General features: G+C 43.4%; 1 protein-coding gene across 1 annotated transcript; it reads right to left on the bottom strand.

The window, feature by feature from the left end:
• Positions 1–937: 937 nt before the first annotated feature.
• On the bottom strand, positions 938–3782 carry LOC125362612 (mammaglobin-A-like). The gene is made up of 3 exons (XM_048361429.1): positions 3652–3782; positions 1768–1955; positions 938–976 (listed from the first exon to the last, which is right to left on the bottom strand). Exons 1-3 carry the CDS (start codon positions 3704–3706, stop codon positions 938–940), a joined length of 282 nt encoding a protein of 93 aa, XP_048217386.1. The 5' UTR covers positions 3707–3782.
• Positions 3783–18356: the final 14574 nt, after the last annotated feature.

Genomic DNA, 18356 nt, shown 5'->3' with positions numbered 1-18356 from the left:
AAATGCAGCAGTGGTATTCAGTGCACACTAAGTGGAAAATGAACTATACAACTTGTGTGGGGGGACAGGTGGGACAAACTGGAGAGGGGGTGGGATGAGTGACATCTTAAAAAAAAAAGTACTCATTACCAGGCTATGTAGTTGTAATCACGTGTATATCACTATTATAACTATAATGATGACAGTGATGAAGCACAGATATTATGTCATCCTCTCCAGTTTTCCCCACCCTCTTCTCTTGTTCTCTGACCAAGGGTCAGTTCAGAGGTCGCTCTGCTCTGCTCCATACAGAAGTGTTGGACACAGATGCAGAAGGGAGCATTTCTCTCTGGACATAGGTCATTGTCATGCCTCCCATCTATACAAGCCTTCCTCACTCTGCAGAGAGGCCCTGGTGTCTTGCAGTAAAGGAGAAGCCGGGGAGCCTGTCCACGGGCTTTTAGATCCTCTTCTTCCTTCCACTTTGGGAAGTGAGGAGCAGGCACAGGTGGGAAAGACATAGCCTGACGGAACTGATCTGAACCAACTTTACACACCACCAGCCTGCTGTCTTCAGAGACAGTTGTGTGCACCAGGGGTGGGAGGAGACAGGGAGGCGATTCCCCTGAGGGGATTCCATGCTGAGGAGTGACTTCAGGAGAAGCGTGCTTTCCAGACCCTTCCATCCTGAAGACTCCCAGGGGCTCCGTAATGAATAATTGTGACCATGTGCAGATAGGACGGCTTCCAAAGCCTCTATTTGCAAAGAATAATAACACAGAGCATTCATGCTTACAGGTAGTTTATTGGGATGAAAATGTAGGTGAGGTTTCAACAATTGTCTTGCATCTCCTATACAAAAGGACAGAAATAAGAAAGAAAAACCATGTTTTATAGCATCTGCAGTAGGTGTCCATGCCAGTCCTGTAGTTCTCCCAGACAGGGATATCATGAAAGGCTAATATTTCGCACAGTTTTCACTGTTGTATATTGTCTCCTGGAAAAGATAACAGGGCTGTCACTTGTATGTTCTTACCTGCAGTGTCAAGCACTGAAAGCTAAAACTACTTGTGTGTGTGTGTGTGTGTGTGTGAGAGAGAGAGAGAGAGAGAGCATGTGCATGCATGTATGCATGGGTGGGGGTTTTCTTTAGCTGCAATAACTAGCATCCAAACTATTCTAGAAACAGTATCAGATGATCTATTCTGCTCGGTACATAGTTATTGTGGCCAAAGGAAGGCCACTTTTTCTGCATCTCCTACAAGTACAATTGATTCACGGTTCCCTATGCTGGCTGATGTTTAAATAACTTACTCATAGAGATACAATAAGTCTTATTTGCTGAGAACCCAGCAGTTTGAAATCTTCCAATATCACACTTTTGCCACAAGACTGCTAAAATTTCTGCTCAACTGAAAGAGTTTTTTGACCATTTTTGCTTGCTGAATGTGAGGTCTTGAAAATGAGCTTGAAGCCAGCACAGGCAGGAAAGTCCTCGAGAAAAGCAAGAGGTGGAGCTTGTAGGTCAATTGGTAGAGGATTAGCCTTGAGCAGAAAAGTTCAGGGAAAATCCCCAGGCTCTGAGCTCTGAGGTCAAAGCCTAGGACTGGCACACACACACACACACACACACACACACACACACACACACACACAAAACCCCACTCTCCATGTTATACTTTAAAGAGCGTGTGCACCAATTGCTCTGACATTATTAATGACAATCTCAGCCTCTGATTTTTCTGGGTGAGTTATGATACAAAGTACCGGAGGAAAAATCCAACTCACCATCATCACTTTCACGTTGGCCAGAGTTTCATTAGACTGCTTGAGAAAACATTTTTTCATTTTTGCCACTGCCTCCATGAGGTGGGAAAAACCCACATAAGAATGCATGACTTCCACGTACTCTTCCACAGACACGGCTGGATCAATTGCAGCGTCATTCATATACTTCAACTCAGGGCAACCTGCACCTGAGAAAATACATAAGAACAGGGGCTCAGAGCTAGGCACATGAACCCATTTCAGGGTGCTTTATAGGCCGATTATGACAATCATCATAGCTCTCCATCGAGGGACGTCAGTGCAGTAATGAATTAAACGTGGAATTGTGGCAAAGGGATTGGGAAAGGGTGAAGCTTTCTTAACTCTAGCACAGAAGATTTATGCTCTCAGTGTCCTTTGAGTCCTATCAGATTTTACCCCATTACACAGTGCTGAAGAAGCTATCTGCTATGAAATGTTGGCTAACAGAACACTCAAGGAAGGAGGTGAGCTGACATGGTGATGCTATTCAACATGATTCAGGCTTCTTGTTTTCAAAGGTGTGTCATTACCATCTTTGAGACTATGATTTGGGATTTCTAAATATTTATGAAATTCTGAGTTTTAAATAATTTCTGCTAGCTTTTTAAAAGCAAAAAGCCTTATCAACAGGCAATGTAAAACAGAACCTTATCTCCCAGCATGAGGGTAAACACAGATTTTTCCCAAAGAGGTCAACACTCTGAATCATCAATGCCCGGACAAAGGACACAAGTCTTTCCCAAAAGCAACTTAAAAAGAAAGAAGAAAAAAAGGACTGAGGGGCTACTTCCAGTACTAAGACATTTTCCGCATAATGGGAAGCCCGGATGTCAACCCTTGTTGCCACCAAAACCCATTTTACAACATAACAAAACTCCTTGTAGTTGCAGTGAGCTTTTGTGACCAAACTGTGGATGAGAAAAAACGCAGATGTTGGACACCCATGAGCTGGGTTCATCTTTCCCTTTGTCATTTCCTATCCAGTTCATGCACACCTTGTCTTTTGGCCAATGGGCACCAACTTGGGAACAAGCACAGGAAGCAATCTAAACAAGCTTCATGAACTGTGCACATCACATTACCTCTGGGACAGACCCACGCTGATCGTCCACTGCCGGAGAGCATTTTGCTCTCTTAGTGAGAAATCTCCTTCCAGTCAGCATTGAATGTAGAGGCATATGTTTTGTTTTGTTTTGTTTTTGCCAGTCCTTGGTCTTGAACTCGGGGCCTGAGCACTGTAACTAGCTTCTTTTTGCTCAAGGCTAGCACTCTACCTCTTGAGCCACAGTGCCACTTCCAGCTTTTTCTATGTATGTTGTGCTGAGGAATCGAACCCAGCAATTCATGTATACAAGGCGAGCACTCTACCACTAGGCCATATTCCCAGCCATGTAGAGAGATTTGAATCTATGTACCTCTTGGAAAAGGCTCAGATCACATCCACAAATATCTGCTTTTGCCAGCTCAAGCTGTCTAACGCTGGGTTGCAATCTGCAGCCTGCATGATTTCTCTGGGAGGTTTCACATTTCCTGCTCTATTTAAGGAGACTCATGAGGGTCTCTGTCTCATGCACACCTTCTTCCACCAGCCCAATAGAACTATCAAGCTCTCATACTGAATCCTGAGACGAACCACCTCATTGCACACACTGGATGGAAGTGAAATGCAGGAGAAATATCTATGAGAGTTCTGCCTCTCTGATGATCTGGATTAATGGTATTTCATTTAGAAAAATGACAGCAGTCACCTAGCCCCACTGCCCTGTGTTTGACCTGGACTGGGGTGCAGGAAATAGACATGTTCCCTAGGGCCCAGGTAACAATCTGTGTTCCCAAGGCAGCCCTTTCCGTCAGGGAACTCACCTGCATAGCAGCACACAGGGATGACAGCGAGCATGAAGACCACCAGCAGCTTCATGGCCAGGTGCTTGTTGTCGCTCTTGTGTTGGGTGTGAACAGAATCACAGGATTGTCTTGGGAAGTGAGCTCCCAGCACGCCTGTCTTTATTCCTCCCATCCTGGCATTGATCCCTGTCTCATTTATATTAGGATCAATAAAATTTCCACACACAAAGAGGAAATGAAACATTGAAGTGACTAATGAAAGACAGAATCCTGGAAGCACATCAGGCCAGCACAGGGAGCCAGGCGCCATCTTTATTCAGCTTTGACAGCTTAACCCTAGCCTCCAGGGGCCAATTGTGCAATTATTTCAGTAGAAAGGACATGAGGTCCAAAGGAGCAGAAGGCAGATGGCTCTTGCCAAGGACACAAGAAGTAGAAGAGGAAGGAATTTTTCAGTTCAGAGACATATATAATTGAAAACAAATAATAGAGGAACATGGTAAAGAGGTTCTGTTAAGATAAACACAATTGGGAGGAGTAAAAACAAGAACAAGGAAATATGTACAGGAGTCAGAGAGGTGAATCTGTTCCTGAGTGCCCATCTAAGCCTTTTTTGATGTGTGGATTGAGACACATTTCTTTTCATCAATCAAAGGGGGCATGAGGTGCCAAGAATAAATCAGATTTAGGAGAGTAAAATTACATTTATTTGTGTTTTGTTCATTTAAAAATTTTTTATTGTAACGGTGATGTACAGAGGGATTACAGATACATAAATCAGGGAAGGAGCACATTTCTTTTTGAACAGTGTTCCCCCTCCCTCATTTTCTCCCAGTTGCATTTATGCTTGAACTTTGAAACCAATTGCCCACGTCCAGGTCCTTGAATCCAAAGTCATGTGAAAGATACTGACAAGGATCAGAACCCCTTCTCCTTTTTGGAGAGAGGGGTTCTGCTGGGACCATAATCTTTATGAGTCTTCCTACGATTTCACTTTCATCTGAGAATTACCACATGTCGGGTACAGGTTCCCATACCATAGGGATTTTTATGATTATTTTAGGCTGATTGTTTTCTCAGTATACCTTTCATGGTGACCCTTCTCTGGGTAATAAAATTATAATAACTTTGCCCAGAAAAGTCTTACTTGCAAACTAGCCTTAACAAGGGGGGAAAACGATCTCAGATTAATTGGGTTTTTGGTCTGATTTCCCCCTAAAAAATCTTCCCTTTCCACCTTTCAAGTGCAGTTCACAAACTGGAAAAGCCTAACATCCTTGAGGGTCCACACGGTAGGGAATAATATTTATGGTTTCTCTTCCATGACAAAACATGGCATAATTGTAAATTGTTCATAGATACTATTCCACATAAGTTGATGTTTGCAGTGTGCCAAAAATAATATTTTCATGACAAATGTTTCTTATATGATACGAGATATTATCAGATTTTTAAAAATACTGACCTTTCAGAGCCTTTGCCATACTTAATGTTAGGAAGAAATATTGTGGGCAAAAAAAGTGTAGTGATGAAACTAAGGAAGGGGAAGGGAATATCAAACTGGAGAGACAAAGGCAAACCAATGCAACGACAATACTTACAAGACAACTGTAAACCAACTGTACAACTGGGGGTCGGGAGAAAGTTGGGGAGGGGGAAACGAGGAAGAAAATGGAGGGAGAAGGTAACAAGTTTGATAAGAAATAGACTCACTGTATGAAAGTGTAACCCCTCTGTATATCACATTGACAATGAATTAATTTAAATTGTATAGTGATTCATTTTCAAAAACAATTCCATAAAGCTCTTAATGTAGCATTTACATATTTAAATTATTTTTTTATTATTAGTCCCAGGTGTGTATCTACTGTACAGTATGTTTAGGCCACCCGCTTATTTTCCATCATTTTGTGATTCTGTAAACCTGAATCTCCCCACACCTTCCAGAATATTTGTAAAACAACCTCAGGCATGTCTTTGGCAATCTATTCAGCCTAGTTTGAAAATTAGGGGGCTGGGTCTGATTGGCAAGTACAGACCCTGAGTAAAAATGGTTTGGGGCATCTGTTCATTGCTGGATAGATGTCTTGTAGTTCAACCCATGAAAATATTTCCTCCACCAGGCCTCACCTGCATCAGAACAACTCTGGGAAGCAGAAACGTTTCCTAAACCAGGATCTTCTTTCATCAGAACTAACTGGTAACCTGCTTACTGAGCTGTGTTCCTTCACTGCAGAATCAGCCATTGTTGGTGAGTAATAAGGAATATCTACAATCTTTTATTTTATTTAAATTTTTTTTTTGCCAGTCCTGGGGCTTGGAGTCGGCCTGAGCACTGTCCCTGGCTTCTTTTTGCTCAAGGCTAGCACTCTACCACTTGAGCCACAGCGCCCTTCTGCCTTTTTCTGTATATGTGGTGCTGAGGAATCGAACCCAGGGCGTCATGTATTAGAGGCAAGCACTCTACCACTAGCCCATATTCTCAGCCCCCGTCCACCATCTTTGATACCATCCTTCCTAACACTGCATCCATGGTTCCAAGGGTGAATATGCAGGCCTCTCTGACATCTCCTCAATCCACCTAACCAATCTGGCCACACTATCCTCCTCAGCACACTCCTAACCCACTTTTGCCAATTACTGACATTCTCCTTGTTATGGGCACTGGAGTTTGGAAGAAGACTGAAAAATGATGATGGCATTCCATTAGGGCCAAAACATTAGCATTTTTTCTTCAACACTTTTGAGGAAGACAAAGTCTTTTCCCTTAATATTGAGTCTACGAGAAGAAAGCAACTGTGCAAACACATACACAAGATGTATATGTACAGCACTTGTATTGAGTCATCACAGAAAGAAATCACATGTTCCTTTGTACTTCTGATAAAGCTAGAGAAACACACACAGTACAATAGAATCATTATTGGGAAAGAGGAATGGGACAGGTATGTCAGAAATGGGATCTGGAAAGTCAGAGGAGGACGGGAAGCTTGCCTTGAGAAGGAGGATAGGTCATCTGGTTCCGATGGATGAGAATCAACAGAGCCCCTGGGGTAGACAACAGGCAGGTTTGATTGGCATGCACACACACCAAGAGGGAGCTGGGTACATGTTCACAGGAGTCCAGAAAGTGGGAGCAGGTGGCAGAAATGATCCGTGTTCCAACTGGACATTCTTGGGGCAAGTGGAGCCCCTTGAGAAGCTGGGTCTGTGTTGAAGCCATTGTGTGGGGCCTGCTAGTCACATTCCCGAGCCCCACCCCCACCCCCTGCCCCTCCCGGTATGAGGCCCTTTCCTCTCTTTGCAACAGAGAGCATAGGCCTTGTGACTCCTTGACAACAGAAAGGTGCATGGTGAAGCATGAGAAATAAGTTTGAGGTTCCAAAATTTCTTAGGGAAGGACATTAGAAGGCACATGAGGAAATTGGTGGCACATTGTTTTCTGTGATTAGGAAATGTGTTTATGAGTAACCTCCAATGACTGTTAAGAATCATGATCACTGAAAATGCAGATATCCTGCCTCAACTATACTTACCTCCTTCACCTGTGCCTCTGGGGAAGCCACATTATAGGTCAGATGTCATCGTTCCATTCCCCCACACACACTGACCCCATGGCCATAGTTCCTCCAGTGTGAATGTGAACTCTGGCTTGGTTGTTTTGTTTGCCTCCTGTTTGTGCTCTAGACCTTTATCTTTGTGGATTCCCTTGATCCTAGACATGCCCAAATCACCTTGCATAGAAAATACCTGCTCTATCACCTCAACCCCCAATAGATTCCATGTCTTGGGAGTCTCTCCCATCCCTTGAGATCTTATAGATCTCCTCATTGGCAGGACACTGTGGTCCTTCCTGGCTAGCTCTGACATCTACAGAACTCTCATCTCTAGCCACTACCAATGGTTCATGTTTTTTTAGGACAGAGAGCGTACACTTCCATGTTCCTGTGGAAGCATCACACAGTTAGTGCTTAATACAGGCTGGTGAGGCTGATTCCCAGGGAAGGAGTATTGTGTTTGACAATGCTTGTGTCAAATGTATAGCCTATGTGGTAGATCATAGACATGCAAACACAAATCAAGAATAGATATTCCTCTCTAATTTATTAATGTTATACTGAAGACAGCCATTATTCATGAAAATCCCACCAATGTCAACTCCTGTACTTGTCTTCAAGTATAATGGAAATGTACTATTTATGTTATTATATCATATCAAGGGTTATTCCTTTCCATCCTGTTTCTGCCACTCTGGTGGGAGTTGTCTGGAGGCGTCTTAGTTGCCCCAAATGAATGATGGTGGTGGGGCAGTTGGATCCAGTGTTGGGAAGCCAAGGAGGCTGCTGAGCCCCTACGGGCACTGGTCAGGCTCCAAAGCCACGAAAACTCAATGCTTGGGAAGTAACCGGAAATACATGAGCTGGTGAAAACTTTTCTACAATGAATTATGCTGAAATAAATAACTGACAAGGAAATAAAACAAGCTCTGTTGATTGACGTGATAGCTAGGGGTGAGGGAAGGCCAACAGATAGGGTGGATAGGAGTGAATGTGCATGAATGAAAACACACCAAGAAGCCTGTTGGGATTGCTTTAAGAGAGGAAAGAAGTCATATGATGGGAAGAGATGGCAGGTGTGAGTTCGACCAGGATAAAACTTGTGTATGTATGTAAATGTTACAGCAAATCCCACTAAGACAACTAATTTATGCAAATAGAAATCTTTAAATGTGTGAAGAATCATACTGTAAAACCAAAAAGAGTAAATGAAAAAGTATCTAAAATCACTCTACACAATCTATACTGAATAGCACTCGTACTAATGGAGGGTAGGAAGGGAGGGATGACTAGAACGACCAGTATAACAGGGGCACTTCTACAATTGGAAAGTTGCTAAAATAAGTTTGCTCACAATATTAGAAGTGTTGGGGATACATAAAGGCTAATAATTACAACAGATTGGATTAATATCCTTAAATGAAAGCACAATTCAAGAAGAAAATGTTCTGGTCACAAGCTGTGGAATTAAGATGTGTACAGTGTCATAGATTCTAAGTCAGGGTCAACTGGAAGATTCCTGATTTCAGACATCTTGTTTTCATTTTTTCTGAATGTGTACACAACGTCTTCTAGAAGCCACTGACAATTTCAATCAGCCTGAATGCCCCTTCCCTCCCAGCTAATTGTGAGAAATCTGTCTTTCATCATCCTTATTGGTGCCCATTGTCTGTATCCCTCACAGTCCCTCCCCAGTCGGGAAGTTCACTGTGTTGGGACTCATTTCCTTCCACGTCCGGTTCTTGCTCTGGGTAGTCTGATTCGCTGCATCAACTCCCACAAAGCCCAGCAACTCCTGCCTTGCAATGGACGCGGGGCACCGAGGCCTGGGCCGCGTGGCTGCAGGCAGCTCTCCATTCCATTCCCTACCGGGGACAGCAGTTCCACAGCAGAACAGAGGTTCGCAGAGGACCCTCAGGCTGCTCTCCCATCCTGGACTCCTAACACGTGGGCACAGGATGGAAAGCGGGTCCTTCACGGTGCAGTACTCGCCACTGCACGCAGGATGGAAAGCACCGGAATACTCTGGACGGCCTCAAGTGGAGGACTTCACCTGTCAGATGCAGACGCCGCTGCAAACGAAGCCTGAACACGAAGGTGACATGGCCGGGCTGCGCAGTACTGTGCAGGAGGAAGGAAGGAAGGAAGGAAGAAGGAGGAAGGAGGGAGCACAGAGGTTCTTTGGGCCACCAGCAATAGGAACCCGTGCCAAACTAGCGTGGGTCTCCATCTGAAAAATCTTCTCTAAGAAGCAAAGTGTGTTGTGCTGAAAATTCCCCATCCAGAGAGAGAGGCCTGAGAGTGGAGTCCCGGGAAGACCCCGCTGTGTGGAGCCCACGCTGAGCTTAGGAAAGTTCCCCCACATTCTAGGTTTTGTTGTGAGAGGTAACTAACAGTAGGAATTGTGTGAGTAGAACAATGCACATGTACATGCACGCAGGAGCACACACACGCACACCGATGGCTGCTTCACTTGATAATTCATAATCAAATCCACTGTTATGACTTCCTCTCATTTGCACCTTGGGTGTTGCGAGATTAGTGACTGAGACATCACAAGCACATCCGGTTGTGCCAAGATTTGAGGTTGAAGGTGGAAGAAGGAAGCACCAATGTGCAGTGCCCTTTCCACGCTGTGCAGTTGCGTGGCATCTCCACGCCTCCGTGTGCGGGGTGGGAAGACCCTGTGTTGAGGGCTCGTGGTGGCTGCCTCAGTTCACGCAGAGCTGATTTCCGGGCCTGGAACTCACGGGCTCAGTGGAACAATCGGGAAGAAGTGATAAATGTGCCAACTGATAATGTTCTTGTAATTCGATTATCAGTGAGGATTGGTGCATATTTGCACAGTATTTTATTTATATGTTGCAACACTTGCTAATTCTAGCTAGATTAATTAAATGGTATTAAACTACATCACTTTGAAAACAGAATGTGTTGGCTAGGTGATGTATTTTTGGATGTTACTATTTATTACAAATTCATTTTATTACAGTTTTCAACTCAGTTTGTGAAAACACACAAATTTTGAAATGCTGCACACATCGATGGACATATGAGAAGGTTTGAAATTTGCAGTAGCCATGTCACTACCTCTTTTACTCTTCATAGAGGGTACAATTGAAGTTTGTGTAGTTCACTATGAATTCCTTGTCATTGGTAATCTCTCAAATTCTTGACCCTCTTAGCTGCAATCATAAGCCAAACAATTCATGAAAGGATTATTTTGTGCCACAAAGCTGTATGTTAAATGATTGTTTCAGCAGTAAAGATTTGGACCCTAAAGGCCATGGTAAGCATGAACATTCACGAGGGACATGGGAATGAGGTCAGTCTCTAGTGACCTTGAAAAGGTGGATAATACCTGGGCAACAGTGTCTCACTCCTTTCATCCCAGCTACTCAGTAGGCTGAGATCTGAGGATCAAGGTTCAAACCCAGCCGGGGCAGAAATGTCCATGAGACTCTTATCTCCAATGAACTGCTCAGAAAAAGCCAGAAGTGGTACTGTAGCTCAAGTATTAGAGTGCTAGTCTTGACCACAAAGAGGCTCAGGAACAGCACTAGGCCCAGAATTCAAGCCCCAAGACCAGAAAAAAAAAAGGTGGTTGATGTCATGGGAGAGAAAAATGAGAATTGGCATGAGATTCCATGCTGTGAGATTCCACATGGCCATGAAGATGTGGAAGCCATCCTGCTGGGGTTTGCGGACACCAGACTTCTGCTCACCACTCAGGATAGCAACGCCAGAGGAGTTTTGCTGTCACCTTCACAGAAAGGTCATTTGACAGCACATTGTGAGGATGGGAACCCAGAGCCTGCATGTGCCTCCAGAGAAAAAAGGTCTGCTCGGACCCCCACCTTCTGAACCTTACTTCCAACTCGGACAATTTGATCCATAAGAGAAGCCAAGGCTCCATGCACCCTCCTGGGATGGAGGCCGCCCCTCCGAGAATGGCATCCTGTGCCGGCAGTTGTGATTCACCCAAAACCAGCAGAAGTTCCCTAGAAACCAGAACTAAAGGACTGTGAGAAAGACTTCAGTGGTATTGTGTCTGCCTAGCACATAATGGTTTTCTCAGTTAAAAGCATAGTACCCACTCACTAATAAGGAAAACACAAACCAAAGAAAGACATACATACATACATACATACATACATACATACATACATACATACATACATACATAAATAAATAAGTAAGTAAGTAAGTAAATAAATGACCCAAATAGTAACCCCAAGATCCTGACGATAAAACAATCAATTAAGTTATGGGGGTGTGACTAACTGGATTGACACTGTAAAGGTATTGGAACTTGGGCCAAATTTGGCAGAACACCTGGTTCACATTTAATAAATCTTCCTTAATGCCAGATGAGATTCTGTTTGCTGTTTTGTCACTTGATTTATTTGTGACTTTCTTTTTGGTTGCACAATCATCGTCACTGACCTTTTCTGTCAGATGTTTGTGTTTCACTGAGTGAATTCTTTTTCTCCCCTCACTAATCCCAGGAGGCAGTCTTATTATCTTCTTGATTGAACAGAAGGGGAAACTGAGGCAGTGAGGTGAAGCAGTCTGCTGAGGACCCTAACACTCGAGGAGATGGGAGCTGAGCTTGAATCCTAGACATCGGGACACCAAATCGGACCCTAACTGCTCCCCACACAACACACTTGTTCTACCACAGGTCTGAACAACACTTCAGAACCCAAACCATGCACACTGCAATTCTGTCGGCATTCTTGGGAAAGCAGGAGTGAATGAGGGGAAACTTGTACAAAAAGGTGACCGAGCCCATGAAGTGATGCGATGTCTCCATCAGGAGCAAGGCAGTGTGGCAAGGACGTGCATCTGTGCACAGGATGAAAGTGCTACTGTCGCAAAAAGTGTGCATGCCTTTGAGGTCTACCTAACACACTTTCATGGTACAGTAGGTACTTTTATCTATATAATCACTTTTTTCTTTATATTACACATGTACAAAAAGTGGAATTTTAAGGAAGACATTAGTAGAGTGAAGCAGACTTGGAACTGAGCAATGTTGACGAAGGCTTTTCTCTGTGAATCCAGTTTGGTCAATCGCTTAGTTATGAATAAGTGGTAGTTGATCAAGAATCAGTGGTGCTTATCTGATTTGTGTCACCAAAATGGTGAGACAAAGGAACAAAGGAAGAATTCATGCAACAGCTGTACTCACAAGATACCGTGTCGGAAATTAATTTTACAACTTGTCAAAGGGGAACAGATGAGAGGAAAAGTGGAAGAAAACCAAGGGAGGGGGTAACAACGTTCAGGAAGAAATGTTATCACCTAAAATATTACTCATTCCCTTATCTGTGTAACAGTAACCTCTCTGTAATTATCTTTATAATACAACTAAAGCTTAAAGAAAAGAATCACTGGTGGATTGAATTACTTACTTATTTTCTTAGATTAGTCATACAGGAGCTGGGGGTTCTCATTGTGATGTTTCTGTAAATGTTTATAGCACATTCCTCTGGATTTTAATCTCTCTCTCCCTCTACCTGCCTCTGAAATTGAAATCATTTCAAAAGGTTTCAGAGTTCCGTTTTCATAGTTGCAAATCATCCAGTTTCATAATATTCAACCTCGTTCATCCTCTTTTTGTTTTATTTCTTTTGATATAGCTTTTCACTCTATTTTGAATTATTAGCATAGGCAATTAAAATTGTAGACGTTGTGCAAGAGAAATGTGACACTCACAACTGTAGGAAGTTCTGACCCAGGGATTTCTGCCATATCTCAGAATACTGGCACACTACTACATCCTTCAGTATTGTGAACAGCTTGTCACAGAGCACCATTTATTTATAAGGTAGGGGCACTCACAGAGTGACATAGAGATGCCTCACAAGTCAAGAGCTGATGTCTTAAATGTGTTTCCTGTTTTGTATTTCATAGCGTGGACACGTGGAAAGTTGTGCATTCATGACGTGTCACCCAGAACAACCTCACAGGCCCCAAATCCTCTAGGCTGTAATTATCCCACATCTTCCCACATCCCTGTTCTCCACTGATCATGTGACCATCTCCTTCATTCTGTAGTTTTTGAATATCTCTACATGTTAACTTTATAAACATTAAATTTCTTCCTTTCAATTGTTTCCAAAATTTTTGTAGCTCTTTGTTTTAGTGGCAATAAAACCTATTACCCGGATGCTCCAAGGTTTCTCTATTTACCTAGTGAAGGACACTCAGGCTGCCTCCACATTTGGGGACACCAAGATCTTCCAGTTGGTTTATGATTCCTCTGAAAGGGGATGTGTCCATGAATTATTGAAATCTCTCTCGTTATTTCTACTTTATGATTTAGAGAAAGCCTCCAAGAAGTTCTTACACTGCCTCCTTGTGGTGGATCTACTCCCTGCTATTCTTCTTGCTGAAGTGTGAACGTGAAACTCTCCAATGGTATCAGTTAATCACTTTTTGAAAACCTGTGTCTATTGATGGAGATGGGGTGCAATGGGTAAGACACATTTTCACAAAATGTTTCCAGGCACATATACGATGAGGAGGGGTGCTGGTGGGATCTCAGTGAGTGATGACTGTTTCTGTGTAGGAATGTGCTACAACTTGACTGCTGTCACCAATCTCAGTTGAGGAGTCCAAAGTGGGTCATCTTAGGAGCATGCTCCCCTACAACGGACGTGCTCCCCGCTTTCCTGTGTGTGGGGGACTTACCACAACCACCGAAGGCACGATAGACACAGAGAAAACTCAGATTCTAAACATTTTCCATGCTCCTATCTTCCCAAAGAGCCAGCTGGCAAGGGAGTCTTGGGTTGGAAATTCACAGGACTTTCCTGTTGGAAGAGTTTTAGTAAAAATAAAAATAAATGAACCTATAGGTCCACAGTGGCCACAGAGTAACTGTGGTGGATGGAGCCCTTAGTTTCTATTTCAGTCAGATGGCAACTATTTGCCTGCTGCATAGAAAAGTAAATCGCTCGCATTCTTATTTCCTACAAGGAAAAACAAAATGATTGGCATTTCAAACATGTTTTATCAGAAGAGGAGGTCAGGAAAACTGAGAGAGTGAGGATGGATACATTTTGAAAAGTTAAACTACTTTATTTGAGGGAATGGGATGGGCTACGATGGGCAAGATGCTGGAAAGGTGACATGGATCAAGATGCCTATACTCTGAATCGGACCTGTGGAATGAAGCCCCTCTGTGTAGCTACTGAAAAGAGAATAGAACAAATAGAACCTCCAAACCACTACCCATCATTATTCTGAGTTATCCATAATAAAGAAGGGAAAATGAGAAGGAAAGGCACATGGCTCCTACATGAATATACTGTGTGTGGCCTACCTATGTCAGAAAAACAGGAGAAATGAAATAAGGTATGCATACTAAAAGAATTGGATTTGAATATTAATAAAGGCCAATGGACTGGAAGGGAATGAAGGAAGGGATGGCATTGTCCAAAAAGAAATGTACTCTTGACCTTGCTTACGGAATTGTACTTCACCTTCATAATAACAATAAGAAATTTGAAAGAGAAGACTGGGAAGGATAATAACAGCAAAGGTCAAGAGCCATGAGCAAAAAGACTTGTAAGTGGGCAGAAGAAGGGCTAAGTCCTTCTTGGCTACACACAGTAAATTAAGAAATGTAAAGGGCATCAAAGATCGTTAAGGATTTTCATCTCCCCAATTTCTAGCCACATTTCACACATCCTGACCTTACTTGTTCTGCTTCTCCTTGACATTCTTCAGGGACTCATTCCCAATTCCTTTAAACCTATTGTAGGCAGCTCTTCCTCTCCAGACTGCTAAAGCTACTAACAGTACTCCTACTACAACTACCACTACTACTAGTAGTAGGAAAAATAATATAGATGAGGTGGGAATGTGATTAGCACTAGAGTGCTTGCCTAGTATACATGAAACCCCGGGTTCAATTCTTTTTTTTTTTTTTTGGCCAGTCCTGGGCCTTGGCTAGCACTCTGCCACTTGAGCCACAGCACCGCTTCTGGCCGTTTTCTGTATATGTGGTGCTGGGGAATCGAACCTAGGGCCTCGTGTATCCGAGGCAGGCACTCTTGCCACTAGGCTATATCCCCAGCCCCCGGGTTCAATTCTTAAGCACCACATAAACAGAAGAAGCCAGAAGTGACACTGTGGCTCAAGTGATTTCTAGCCTGGAGCTAAAGAAGTTCAGGGTCATTGCCCAGGCCCAGAGTTCAAGACCCAGGACTGACAAGTAGAAATGGGAGGTGGGTAGCAGAAGGGGGAAAAGTAAGGAAGCAAGGAAGGAAAGGAGCTATGGTGGGAGGGAGGAAGGAAGGAACTGTGTATTTTCATGATCCTTTTAGAGCTCATTTTTTGTCAAGCCTCCAAAACCTTCCTATTTGGGAAGTTCCCTTGAGCTGGGAGAGTTTTTATCCTCATGTGTCTGCTTCCTAGTGTGGTGGGTCTAACAGTGAGCTGCAGGACCTCAAACAGGACCCAGCAAACTACTGACCTTGGATTTGGAGGTGGAGCTGATAGGATCTGGACAGCAGGGGTGGAAGGCACTTCTCCATTTGGAATCTTGTTAGATAGCATAACTTCCCAAGTAGAACAGACCCACTCCTGGGAGGTTGGCCCTGCTCCGGCAGCCCTGCTTCCTGAGAAGGAACATAGGGTGGAAAGCAGATCCTCAGCAATCAATTGCTTCCTTACAGGGAGGAGCAAAACCAAGGGACTATGAAGAAGGTGTCCTGACTGCCTGCTAACTGTATGTGGTGATGAAGTCGCTGCTTTGAATGTAGTGTGAAATGCACTCATGATCTTGCAAAGGATTTAGAGGATTTCACCAGTGTTCTTATGTACACTTTATTTTTTAATTGCCCATACACATTAAGAGACTGAAATGTTGGAATAGAGCGACATGCCTCTCCAACATTTCTTTGAGTTCACCACCCTTTCTAATTAAAGACTTAAGATTTTATTTCCTTGAATCCAAATGGGTCACAAAAAACTATTTAAGTCAAGCCCAGAGAGACAAAAGATATGTTTCCCTTTATATATGGAAGCAAGATTTAGCTTTAAAAGTCCTAAGCAAACATGTTGGATTGCAGGCAAGTGTATATGAATGTTATTAACTGAAATATGGTAACTTCAGTAGCTATCTACAACAGTATAATTCCTTAGGAAAGCAAAGGTTAACAACATATAGTATCAGGAAGCCGGTACTTGAATGGTGTAAGGTGGGGTCATGAGAAAAGTCATAGATAAAAGAAGAGGGGAAAAGGGGGCAAATGCAGAAAAGAATCCAATGTATATCCTGTAATATTAAGAAGGGTGAGGCAAAGAGTATATAAGGTAGGGATGGGTGATAATGTTTAAAGAGGTGACATTGAACAAGATATATTATATTCATAAATTGCTTTCTTGAATGGCAACTCCTTTGTATGATTGCTTCAAGGTAATAAGCATTTTTTAAAAACTCAGTATCTTAACAAGTGTTCTTTTAAGCAATTACTATTGTTTCGCTACTCATAGTAGCACACTGAAATTCCTGCCTTTTGATCATTTGTGGGAACCCATAATTGCAGAGGCATAAGGTGGGCCTTAGAGGATTGGAAGGCCATTCCCTGTTTCTTGTAAGGCTAAGGGTAGCCCTGACAAGAGCCATTGTGCTTAGCATTACAATGGCCAGAGCTTCAAGCTCTCAAGATAATCCAGATCTTCACTGGACCTTGGAGCTTGCAGGTGGCCTATTTGAATTGGCAGTTTACTGTTCATCTTCACATCCTGTTTTCAGAAAGTCACTAATGCTAGGATTGTTCCCCCCTCCTTGGTGCCCTTATCTCTTTAAAATGGCTATCTTGTTTGCTGCACTACTCTCCAGCTTGATAATGAATAAAATCCTGTTCATGGCACCCTCTGGATCTGTTGCTGGAGTGAGGCAACAGGTCCTCTGGCATCCCAAAGCCAATTTCACTGTCCTGTCTCCATCATTGCTTTGCTCCATGCCTTGCTCCCAGCAGCAGTGGGACAAGTCCCTGGTGATAGTTGGCAACAATAACTCCTGTAGAAGTGAAGTTTGAACACTAGAAGAAAGTGGAGTCTATGATAATTGAGGCTGTTTGGGGCTGTGGATGGTTATCTTTCCTACCCTGTGGCGAGAACATTTGAAGAATAAAATTATGTGGTTGTTTTTTTTTTTAAAGTTAACTTTCCAAAGTAACATCTGGCCTTTATCCTTGGCTTCTAAAAGGTGATGTCTAAACCCTCAGGAAGTTGTGGTTGGCAAAAAAAAGAAAGAAAGAAAGAAAGAAAAAGGACCATTCCAGATGGTCTAAAAACAGGATTGTAAAAAGACAGAACTTGGAGCAGACACAGAGGAAGGATCTCTGTGACAATCTCTGGAGGCAGAGATTGGAAAGATTCATTTACAAACCAAGAAAGCCAAAGATTGCCACACCTATTGGATGCTCAGTAGAACCAAAGAAGGATTGTTATATGGAGGTCAGATATGGCCAGGGAAAGGTGGCAGAAGGTGACTCCATCTCCACTATCTTCCCAGGCCCCTCTTCTCAGAGACCCTGGAAGATTCCCTCTCCCTGTAAACAATAGTGCCCCACACCCCCTGAATCTGCACACCAATTCTTGGTGGGTGTGTCTCGATTCCTACAGGAAGGGAAGTCCCATCCCCAGATAATGGGAGTTCCTGAACCCCAAGAGACAGGGGCGGCACCTAGCCTATAAGTTACTGAACCTGTCTGTCAAGTGCTTGGAGCTGGGAGCTTCCCGTGACTCTGCCCCCTGACCTGACCCTATTTAGAGACAGGCTAGCTCAGGCGCCATTACACCATGCCACATGTTCGAGTCTTGTGTCTGTTGTCCCCATGGCATCCCAATTCAGCTCTCCTTTGGAGCTGAATTGGTTTGTTGGAATCCTCCTGAAATAAGTCTCTATGCCACTCTCTTGTTCTGTGTTATATAGTTTTCTGAAACCTGGGACCGGTCCATCTGGGAATTCGTCAATGAATTTGTCTTTTTACTTGAAATTGTCGTTAAGTGGTGGACCCTTGGAAGGATGGGGGGGTCCCCCACCTCGGATGCCATTACAGCGTTTTCTCCTAGATCAATCAGAGAAAGAGCAGACCTAATGACACCCTAATTTGCTCTTCTAGCCCCCAGAACCAGGCGTTT

Source organism: Perognathus longimembris, chromosome 13, assembly GCF_023159225.1.
Source record: "Perognathus longimembris pacificus isolate PPM17 chromosome 13, ASM2315922v1, whole genome shotgun sequence".
Taxonomy (NCBI): domain Eukaryota; kingdom Metazoa; phylum Chordata; class Mammalia; order Rodentia; family Heteromyidae; genus Perognathus; species Perognathus longimembris.
Note: the sequence above shows the minus strand (reverse complement) of the source record. Positions and strands in the feature narration are given on the sequence as shown.